Genomic DNA, 11,966 nt, shown 5'->3' with positions numbered 1-11,966 from the left:
GCGCAACGGAAAAGACGCGCGCGAAACGCGTGGTAGTGATGCAGCGTGGTAATGCCCGACAGCGTGGACGACTGGCATCGCGTATCCTACCTATGCAGACCAAGTCATACGTGGAGGTGAGAAACTTAAACGTGATGAGCGGGTAATCGTTGTCGTTGAAAAGGTTGATATTGCCATTGTACTTGCTCAGCACAATGTGAGAGGAAATAGGGATGAGCAGGATGTTCAGGTCGAACTTGTATGTACTATCCTTCTTGTCCTCCACATAGCTCTCTACATCAGAATTCACGTTCATAAAAATGAGCTTGTTCTTGTTCTTCTTATCGTAATCGTTTTTAATAGCATACAAGAGGAAGAAGTATGAGGGATTCATTTTCACCTTGTAGTAAAAATCTTCATCCGTTTTATAATCCAGTCCATTAATGAATTTATCCTCTGCATTGTTCATGTTCAGGTTGTTTTTGTTGCTACCACTATTGTTGTTAATCATGTTGCTGCTACTGCTATTGTTGTTGCTGGTTCTGTTGTTTCCGCTTCTGCTCGTGTTGTTCTTTCCCTCATAGTGTAGTTCAATAATTTTGGAAAAAATATTGTACAGGTGAAAGACTTTTACATTTAGTAACCTTCCCTTATTGTCCTTGAGAATTTTATTAATGCGTAAAGTTCGATCCGACACCAATTTATTTTCAATGTGCATTCCTCGGATGTTGTAAAAGTCAATGTTGAACAGGAGCGAGATGTAGAAAAATTTCTTTGTTGTATTTGCGGAGGAAGAATTTGCATGTACGGCATCAGACTTACTATTGACAACAGTTTTGTGATTGTACATGAGTGATCTAAAATAGAAAAAGGATGGTATATTTTTTCCAAGGAATTCTTTTTTCGTGAACCTTATATTCATTATATCTCTTTCTAACTCTGGTTCGTGAAGGAAATTTTCATTTTTTTCATTTTTTTTCCTCTTGTTTGTATTTTTGTTCTTCAAGACATTGGAGTTGTCCTTAGTGATGTTGATCACGTCGCTGTTCGTTTCGTTCGGTCTATTCCCTGTGGCGACCAGTTCTCTTCGCAGCACCTCTTCAATTCGTCTCTCCAAATCTTCATTCGTTTCGTTACGCTCCTTTGCCTTCTCTTCATACAACAGGTTTTCACTCTCTTCGTAGTATTCCATATTTCTGTTACGCACAAAATTCAAGTAAGCTTCTCTTCCTTCGAAGTAGTAGTCTATATTCTCCGTCTCGTTCAAGTCGTAAACGATGCCGTCGTACAGGTAGAACACTTCACTCACACAGTTGTGTATGGCCACGTCATAATTACCAAACGCACGTGGGGTAGTAGAGCGGTCAGTTAGATTGTCAACGTGGTTTTCTACCCGGCCAGCCGCGCATCTTGCCATCTCCTCCCTCGCGTCGTAGAAAAAGTTGCGCATCTGTGGGGATCGTTTTCCCTGGAACCGCAGTTTGAACAGAGAAAGGAAAAGGTCATTCTTCTTGTTCAGAAACAAAAATAAATTATGAAAATTGTAAAAGGAGTTGCTGTAAATATAAACCAAGTTGTTAATGTTTCTGAAGTTCTCATTGTGCATGTATATGCTTCTCAGGTATAGGGTCAGAAGGTCTTGCTGCTTCGGGTTGATGTTAATGATGGGGTAATTGTAAGCCAGGTAAAACAAACTGTTATTCACATCTGAGTTTGCATAGTTCACGAATTTGTTCTTTTTGTAATCCTTGAAAATAAAATTTAACATATTAATAGTGTTGTTAAAGTAAATGGCTTTGTTCGTTACCTCCATATTTATTATAGACCCCAGGTTGAGCAGTTCCTTCTCCTTTCTCTGAATGAACGGGATTAAATTTTCCTTGTTCAGATGGAAATTTTGAAAATGTTTCTTCTTCCTCTTGGTCACTTGGTCTGTTTTGTTCATTGAGAGGGGTGGCTGGTCTGCCTCTAACCCGTTCAGGGGTGTGAACCCTCGGGAGAACATATAAGGCTGTTCCAGGTTGCGGCTGAAGTTATTCAAAGACATTATAGCGTTGAAGATAAAAAGAGATAACTCGGTACTGTAGTAGTAGGTGTAGAAATGGTTCTTGTCCTGCAGCAGAAATCTGAAAATGAGACAAAACAGGAATCTCTCCTCTGGTTTCAAAAAGGGAAATTGTTCAAAAACACGAGCAACCACATCCTTGTTCTCTTCACTTAGTTGATTATCAATTTTGAAAAAATTGTCCAGTGGAAATTCAAAGGTGTAATTAAGAAAATGAAACAAAAAGGCATTGAAAATATTGCAGTGATTCTTCATATCATAATAAGTTAAAAAGAAATTGTATTGCTTGTACAGGACATGCCAAAAAAAGCTATTGTACTGAATGAAACCAAACATCTCCTTTCTACACTCAAAATTCTTGTCGATGATATAAAGGGATCCAATACACTTGTGTAAATGCTCTAAGAAATATTCTAAACTGTTAATTTTAATAACCTCTTTACAATTTTCATTAAAATTATCCACCAAACCAATACCATAACAAAATAAATTGTTAAGAACATCAAAGAAAGGGGTAAACAAATCCTGCGTTATGTCTGAGTTATCATCTACCACGTTTTGTACTGTGAATAGAAGGTCCGTAAAATGAAAAAAGGATCTGTACCTCTGATATATATACATCTCATCTATGTATTCAAAAGTGGAAAGAATATAATCGAGAGAGTAAAAATCCTTTTCTACATTCTCATAATCTATCGTCTTAAAATTTTGCAGCAAAATTTCATACACATTTTTGTTATTAATAAAATTGTTTCCATTTAAAAAGCTCACATTGACTCCTTTAATTTTTGAGAGGAACAGGAAAATCAAATCAATTCCGTTGTAGCACTTGCGTATGTCGTATCCATTTTTCACCAATACACTTTTAATCTCGTTAATATTATTTATATTATATTTTTTCATCGTTTCACTGACTTTGTGTATTGCGCTCGTCAAAGCATTTTCTTCAATAGTGTCATTATCCTTTCCACTGCTATTTTTGTCGGAGTAATTATTATCCAATTTATCCTTCAACAACTTAAGGTTTACGTAAAAATTGGAAATGAAATTTTCATCTACGTTGCTGCTTCCTGTGAGGACCTGCTCCAGGTTACTCTCCAGAGCGTTAGGTGGTAAGGCTACTTCTTTGCTTCCTTTTCCCTTGGTGCATTTAACTACTGCCTTGGCCTTGTCTTTCTCTCCCTTATCTTCCTCTGCTTTGCTTTTTCTCCCTTTGGTCTGATCGTCCATCTCGGCACGTGTTTCCCCTTCTCGCAGGATAGGCAGCTCCCCTTGTTCATCTTTCCTCTCCTCTTGCTTTCCTTCCTTGTTTTCTATTTCCGTTTCATCTTCCCCGAGGGCACCATCTGTGCAGGAGGCGCCAACTGGACCCACCTCATTCGTCACGATAATGCTCCTGCCTTGTTCCCTAGTGCCGCTCTTCACTTTAATTCCCCTCAAATTGAACTGCTTCAGCAATTTCTTCAACTCCCTATTGTCTAGATTCCCCTGTAGCACCTTCAAAAGGGTCAGTGTTCCATTGGGGAATTGTGTGTATGCGCTGAGTTCATCTTCACTTAGGATATTCAAATCGATGGTGTAGAAATCGCTAGCGACTTTTTCACTCTTGTGTGCCTTGTTCTTTTCGCCCTGTGCTTCGGTGTTCTTTTTGGAATGGCTCTTCTGGTTCTTATTCTCGTAGTTGTCGCTGCTCAAATGCTCATCGCTGCTTGTCCGGGTGTTGCCACTAACATGGTTGACATCGCTCACATTGTTAGCGCTAACCTCGTTAACCTGTCCCTTCTGGTCTGCGCCAAGACCCGACTGCACAGTGATGTTCTTCTTAATTGCACTCATGTCAATGAACTGGAAGTTCGAGAGAAGCAAATTGTTGTGCACAAGTTTCTCTTCACTGCTATCCTCATTGGTGGAAACCACTTCCATATTTTCTTCATTATTAGAAAGATATTTGTTTATCATATTATTTGTTTTTTCCTCCTTAAGGTACTTGATAAAATTCCAGCTTTTTTCATCTTTGGAATTTTTGTACTTTTTCCTTTTGTGTTTTTTTGCCAGGTTATCATAGAATTGTTCTAATTCATTAGGGATGGAGAGAATGTCGCAAATGTAATACTTCCAGATGGTTTGAAGGAGGTAGATGATGCAGGCTTCAATGGAGTCGATGTTTATGTAGCTGAATATACTAGAGCATTTGCAATTGGGATGGAAATTGTTGCTGTTGCGGTGTCCACCTTGATGACTGCTGTGATGCCCTCCATGACTCCTGCTGCTGCAGTCATAACTGCAATGGTAACCACAATGCTTATTTCCAGCCCCGCCGCCACAATTGCTTTTCTGCCTATTATATAATTTAATAATTTCGAGGTAGTTGTTGTCAAAGATGAAATTGATTTGTTTGTCGAGCACCTCAAAGGCTAAATTCTTTTGTAGTCTCTTTAGAAAGCGCAAATAATAACGCCTTACGCAGTAGCATAGAATGCACGTTTTTTTCTTCCTTTGTAATAATTGGAGGAAGAATGATTCCAAATGTTTCTCATCCTTTAGTTGATCCGTATTTAAAAACTCGTTTATGTCTTGGTTGTCCCCTTCGCCGCTTGTCAGGCTGATCATTTTTCCTTCCTTGTTCGACGTTTCACTCTTCGTGTAGCTCATTTTCTCGTTAAAGTCCTTGTTTTTGTTTTTCAGGTGGAGGACATCTTCGTGGAGTGTGGACGTGAGGTAGCGGAAGACGCAGTCGGCCTTGTGTTTGGTGGGTTCGAAGAAAGCGTCCTTCTTGTTATCCTCCGCCATACATCTGCAGAAGGCCATTAGCCTGTTCACCTTGTTCACATCGCTATCAGGGTTTTCAGCGTTGGCAAAACTGGCCGCGTTCGCCATTTTCATCCCTCCTACTCTACAATCCTCGTCACTGTTGGGCAGAGGGCCCAACGTGGTGCCGCGCACGCCGCCCTCAAAGAGGCGTTGGTACACGTCGAGGAAGTAAAAGTCTTCATCCTTGGCCGTGTTGATCTTCCGACGCAAACTTGTAACTATTTCGCGTTTCTTCACACCGTAACGTACACACAACTTCTTTATATACTTATTGCTGCAATTTTTGGAATATTTATTGTAGAAAAAGTACAAATAATTGAAAAAAAAAACATCGTGCATTTTACAAGTGTGCAAATCAAAATTTTCATTAAAAAGAATCTTCTTCAACTGAATATACTTAATAACTCTACATATGATATTCAAATACATGAAAATTTTCTTCAACATAATTTTTAATTTTTTAAATCGACTTTCATAAAATTCATACACAGCAATTCCGCCTTGTAAGTGCTCAAAATTTTCATCATCATCATCGGTATTGAAACTTAAGTTGTTGAAAAAAATATCTGACAAAGCTATACAAAAATTCTTGTACACATTTTTCCTTTTCTTTTTCAGTTCCACACGATTAGTAAGATTGATATATAAGTACTCATGAAAAAATGATTTAAAAATGTTAAGACAAGTCTTCAAATAATAGCTGTGTAATTCTAATTTCTCTTCATTGTCTAGGTAGCTTCTTTTAACATTATTCATGTTAATTTTCTCTTTGTAATAATTGAAAAAAATATTATTCAGTTCTACGTTGAAGGGACTGTTTATCCTGAACCTCATGCTGTTATGGTTGACAAAATCGTTATTATTCAAATTCATATTCTTAAAAAGATTTTGTAATTGCATGAAGCATTTGATGTAGCTGATGTTGTTTGCGTTTAACATTCCGTTGTTTATATGATAATTCACAAGGTGGCTATTTCGGTAGTCTTTTTTTATGTGGCATTTCCCCTTAGACTTTTGAATATCGTTTAGCACATTAATTTTCGTGCTTCTCGTAATGCTCTTGGTGCTGCTTTCTCTTTCGGCTCCGTTGACGGGATCTCCCTGCGCGTTTGGCTCGCCCCTCGCATCGCTCAGGCTTCTCTGTTCCTGCGCCAACTCGTTGCTCGCCCAGTATACGCCCTCCGAAGTGAAAAAGCCATTCGAGATGACGAACCCTCTGGACAAATTATGTGAAAAGTTCATCTCACATACGTTATTGCTAAACAAATTTAAATTATGATTATCATCAAACTTCTCGTACCTCTTCATTATACCCTTGATGTCGAAGAAGTGCTTGTACTGTTTCAACCTGCTCCTGTTCTTGTTAAGGACGATGCACACTTTGGCCTTCCCATTGATGGTGTAATTGTACGCAGCATGTTCGTTGTCCTCAATTTTGATTACATCGTCGAACAGTTCATCCTTCACATTTATCATCATCCTATGGTGAACCCCTAGCGAGTTCAGTATGAGGTCTCTCTCGTTTGTTATAAACGTGTGTCCCTCTGTACTGGTGCTCACGCTGGGGTGGTTTGCCTGACCCATAAGCTTTTTCATCATATCGGCGTTCCTTCTATAAGTCAGGGTTCCACCCTCTGGGTTTTTAAAATATCCTTCTTGCGCAACTATTTGTTCTTTTAATTCGGTTGTATTTGTATTCGTTTTGTCTGTGTGATTCGTCCCGGGGGGTGCCACTTCACTTGCGGGTTGCGTGTTTTCCGGTGGAGTCGCACCTTGCTCTTTTGTCATATCACGTTCGCCATCGGCGGGGGAATCTGCCTTCTCCGCCTGCTCGTCCACTCCACCAGCATTTTGGGCAGCATTTTGGCCAGCATTTTGGCCAGCATTCTTGTCAGCAATTTTGTCAGCAGGTTGCCCTGCGACATGCCCCTGCTCCGCCAGGGGAACAGGAGAAGCCCCCTTGCGCAACTCATAAATCAGCTGGTCATCCATTTTCTCATCACCTGTGACCACATTGCGCTCAGCGTACAAGTCGTCCTCCTTGCCACTTTTGTTAAATTCGAAAATGTCCTTTTCCTCAATGTCGAACTCCCGCAAGGTGTGAATGTACAAAGGGAAATTAATATTCTTAATGTTTAGCTGTTTCAAACAAAGCTGGTTGTTCAAATCGTAATAATTATCACTAACATAGATGCAACAGGAACAGTAGAAATCCTTGTGACACTTCCACTCATTAAATTCATACGTCTGTCTCAATTTCGTTATCCTATTTTTGTAAATTTTAAACCATGGTCCTTTAATGTAGGGCCTCAGGATGAGGTAGGAATAGGATGTGTTGTTCATGTCATTCCCTGCGTTGAATTCCATGTCGCTCAATTTGTTATAACTGGGGATGCCACACATGCTGTTACTAGCATCTTTGTTTTCTGAAATGATCAAAGCGTACAGATGGTATGTAATTATATATTCATTGTACTCATCATTTTTTCTCTTGGCATGTACATTTTTTTTTATTCCAAAGAAAGAATTGCTTTTGTCCTCCTTGTTATAATGGTTGTTTCCACTTGCACTTCCACTAGCACTTCCTCCACTAACACTGCCACTTGCGCTGCTGCCATTGTGGTGGGGGCCATTCATTTCTCCTTTGCCATTGTGCTGACCCCTCCTCTCTGTCTCTTCCTCGATATCTTCATATATGTCCAAGTAGAGAGGTATGTCGATGAGCTCCCCCCTCCTTAAATTTTTGAAGCAATTCATATAGAAGAAAAGGACGTAAGGAATTTCCGTGAAGGATGATTTTTCAATCGTCTTGTAAATATCCTTCTCACAAATGATATAATTTTTATAAAAGTTTATTTTTTTTTTATTTATCATATTATAAATTAATGAATTGATGCTTTTATTTTTTGAAGCTTTGCTGTCGTAATTATCTGAGTCTTTATTCTTCCCCTGGTTGAAAAAGTCTTCATCCTTGTTGTCCTCGAAATTGTCGCTACCATTATTGCTTTGGTCATACGAATCGTTATCATCTTTATAATTCGTTTCATTTTTTTTCTTCCCTGCGTCGTAATTTTTCTGAGTCGCTTTTTTATCCTTACTATTGTTGGTGGTTCCCGTTTCAGTACCTGTTTGCTTTTTTTCCCCCATCGCAGGGTTACTAATTCGTTCCTCCTTCTGTTGCTTCGTCTGTTTTGGCTGATTCGTTTGTTTCGTTTCTTGTTTTCCTTCCTGTTCTGCCTCCTCCATTTCGTTCCCCTGCTTTGATGGGTACTTCTGAAACTTGGGGTATACTTCATTCTCGCTCTGCACATTGGATCTCTCACTGTAGTCGCTGGCCTCCATCTTGTTATTATCGCTGCTTTCATTTTCGCTCTCCGTTTTGCTCTTCAAGTTGAACAACTCGTAACACATTTTTTCGAATATCCTCAGATCTTTCAAGTCTTCCACCAAATCATTTTCTCTTCTTTCTAGTTTTCTCCTTCTACTGCTGTCGGTGCGGCTACCATCTCCATTGGCACTAACAACTCTGTCTTGGTCAGCGGACTCCACACCGCCATCGCGACATTCGGCGAGGCGTCTCCTGAGTTTCTTAATCTTCCTATTCAGCTTCACCTTGTCTTTCACGACATCGCATACGATGCGTTTGAACAGCTGTTCATGGATCCGAGTGATGGGTTCATTACATCTGTACTGATTAAAAAGGATCTTGTTAAGACTAAAGAGTAAAATCTTTATACTCGGTATGAGGGGCTTAAACAAATGCAAATAATTATCATTCTTGTTGTACACATTAAGTACGGTGTTTTTCATTCTTTTCTTGCTGCCACTTGTTTTGTCCTTATTGGAGTGGTCCGTCCCGGAGAGAGTTAAATTACACTCATCCTCAGAGTACTGCGTGTTATAAAAGAGGCTATTTTTGTAATAGTATAGGCAATTCTTTTTGTGTAGAGCCAAGTTGGAAAAATATTTGGCATCCTTCTCTTGCGACTCATCATTGCTGCTACTTCTACAATTGTTATAATTGTTCATATGCGCATTTTCATTCTTTTCTTTGCATATCATTTGATTTTCTCCCCCTGTGTAATCCTGGTTGTCGCTGCTTCTGCCTATCTGGTGGGGAAACTGCGCGTCCATTACGGCCTTGCTCTCACTGCCACTACCACTTCGGCTGTCTTTCTCATTCAAGTTCGCATCCTTCACCTCCATTGAGTTGGACGGCGAAAAGGAATTGGAACTCTTCTCTGAGTTATCGGCCTCAGAATTTTCTTTACTCGAAAATTTCTTCTTTCCTTCGGATAATTCTTCATTCTTCTTCTCCTCCTCCTCCTCGCAGCTACTACGATGCTTTCTCTTCCTACTCTTTGGAGTGGTCGTCATGGTCATCGTCATCGTGGTGTTGGTGGAGTTGCCAGCACTACCAGAGCTAGCTATACTGGTTTCACACAGATCACCAGTAGAACCCGTAAAGTCCAAATTTCCTTTTTCTTTATAAAAAAGCCTATCAAAATTGTTAAAATGATCTTTTTGAAAATCCTCCTTTCCCTTCTTCGCACACAGGATTAGAGAGTAGAGTTGCATGCAAATAAAAATTCTTTGAAGAGCAATGATTACATTTTTGTTGTTTTTTCTAAAATACTCAAACATGTTAAAGGACTTCATATCGCTTGTGTATCGGTAGGACAAATTTTTCAGTTCGTTCGGGTCGTCAATAAAATCATTTTCTAAAAAGTCCATATAGTCTCTCACACGATAGTGTTCTCGTTTATTCGAGTCATTATCTGATGGGTCATTCATTTCTTTCGCGTCCTTTTCCTTGGTATGAATTGTCGTTTGGCTATCCTTGTTCAGGCACTCTTTGGGATCAATATGAAAGGTGTTAATGAATTCCTCAACAGCTCCATTCAGTCGTGGGTTGGTATGGTCCGCAGTAGGGATAACGGCAACCGCTCTCCTCGCAGCTTTCATAATTAATAGATCACCTTCCCCTTCTCCAGCGCTTCCGCTTTCCCCTACGCTGTCCCCTGGAAAGGGTACATCCTCCTGATTGGCGAGTTCCAAAAGTTTCTCAATGTTCAGATTGACTTGCTCGATATTGCTGTTAATGCTCTGTATGCTCATTTTCACTTTATTCATATTACAAAGGTAGTTTATATTATACTTGTCCATCCCCTGGCTGTACATACAATCGTTCGCATAACTAATTTTTCCATTGATATAACTAATGTAAACATTCATATTAGAAATTTGCTTTGGTTTGTTCTGATTTTCCTCTTCCTTTGGCCCGTGTAGTGGGTGTATGTAGATAATGGTTTCCACATCAATAAGCTCATTATCATGTACGTGGTGTGGCTCCTTCCCCCCTTGTGCATCTTCATATGCATTACTTTTCTCACGACTGGTTACGTTATTAAGGTAATAAATTTTTTCATCCATAAGGGTCAGGAAATTCTGTATCTTGTCATTAATAATTTCCAAATTGCTCAAAATTACATGTCTCAAATCTGATTCACTCATATGATAACTTTTTTTCTCTCTATTAAATTGTTTTATTTTTTCAATGATCTCCTTCTTGGTGTCATTTTTTTCAATTTTATACATTTTCATCACATAATTTAATTTAAATTTTTTTTCCCTTCTTCTATTTTTTAAATATTTGGAAAAAATACGATTGTATAGACTTGCCTTGTATTTTAGGACCATAATTTTGAACAGCTCTATGTTGTACAGGCAATTTACGAGGATGGAAAGATTATCATTGTCGTTATAGGACTCCACCACGGGGACGATGTAGTTGGTTAGGGATAGTATGTACTTCCTGTTATCTGTTGAGAGGTCCTCTTTGTTGTCCTTGTCGTTTTCTTCTGTCTGTTCGGTGGTTATGTTCTTCAGCTCATTCAGGTTGTTCTTCGCCACGAGCCCTTCGTACACCTGCATGTTGCTGTACACGGACTTGATGAGGCTCAGGGTGCTTTTATTTTCTTCTTTCAATCTGTCCGCTTCAATGTGTTGTGATTCCCGTGCGCCCTCATGGTCAGCTTCATCATGGCCATCTTCACCATCCTCATCACCATGACAACGTATTTGCCTCTCCCCCTCAGCTGTGCGAATAATCCTGTTTACGCTCTCATGAAAGGACCTTTTCCATTTCTCTGAATTCTCCGAGCTGTTCAAATAATTTTTTACAAACTGAGGGCTCCAGAAGAGGGAGAAGTTGTAAATGTCAATGGCATATCTGTTGAGCATGTAGTTCTTAGCATACGCGAGCATTTCCTTCCCGCGGCTGTTCGTTGTCCCAACCCAGTTGTCGATCTCCTTGCCATTTCCTCCGCTACTATCATTTCCACCACTAGCGCTGCTACCAGCGCTGCTGCTTCCGCTACCGTGGCGAGCACCCTTCTCACCCACGTATTGGCATTTCTTGAAATAAGCCTTCTGAAACAAAAACTGAAATAGCAAATCATTATGCTCGAAACTTTCGTAAATTTTCTCCGGAATGTAACTCCAAATATACCTGGGGGTATGGTGAACGCACTTGGACCACAGTTCCTTGAAAGACCTCTCGGCTTTTCCCTTTATTAAGAGCCCACCTGTGTCATCCAAGAATCCAGAGGTCTTATTTATTTTTGAATGGTTTATCATTTTCTGCCATCCTCTCGATAGGGAGTTGTTGGTAAAGGACCAGTAGGCCCATGAAGAAATGGAATTTTTTTTTGATTTGAAATTATGCACCGTTAGTTGGAAACGCACATTCGGGAACACCCATTCAGCTGGATAGAAATCCTGTTTGATCACTTCTAAATAAACAGAAAGGTAGCTATCATCGTTTGAGTTTCCCCTTGGGTGCACTAACAGTTTGAAGTAAAAATCGTCTGAGTTTCCCGTGGTGACAGATTTTATTTCGTTTACACTTTTTATGCTTCTCCAAAAGTTGGGTATGTAGAGCTCGATCAGTTCGTTGTTCTTCTTGTGGGTAATGGTCCCTCTCTTGTTTCCGCTACTCTGCGTCCCCTCGTTTCCATTGGCTCCATCTCGCTGCTCACGGTTGCCACGATTGTCCCGACCGTCACGATTGTCCTTACCATCACGATTGTCCTTACCATCACGATTGTCC

The 11,966-nt window shown here is 39.8% G+C and overlaps 1 protein-coding gene across 1 annotated transcript in view; it reads right to left on the bottom strand.

The window, feature by feature from the left end:
• Positions 1 to 11,966, bottom strand: part of AK88_04793 (uncharacterized protein) — a gene marked incomplete at both ends in the record, with an annotated part of 31,959 nt that overhangs the window by 15,137 nt on the left and 4,856 nt on the right. The window contains one exon of the mRNA XM_012482397.1: positions 91 to 11,877. Coding sequence (XP_012337820.1) covers positions 91 to 11,877 — 11,787 coding nt within the window. The remainder of the gene's footprint in view (positions 1 to 90; positions 11,878 to 11,966) is intronic.

The sequence above is a fragment of the Plasmodium fragile genome, assembly GCF_000956335.1.
Source record: "Plasmodium fragile strain nilgiri unplaced genomic scaffold supercont1.76, whole genome shotgun sequence".
NCBI classification, from domain to species: Eukaryota; Apicomplexa; class Aconoidasida; order Haemosporida; family Plasmodiidae; genus Plasmodium; species Plasmodium fragile.
Note: the sequence above shows the minus strand (reverse complement) of the source record. Positions and strands in the feature narration are given on the sequence as shown.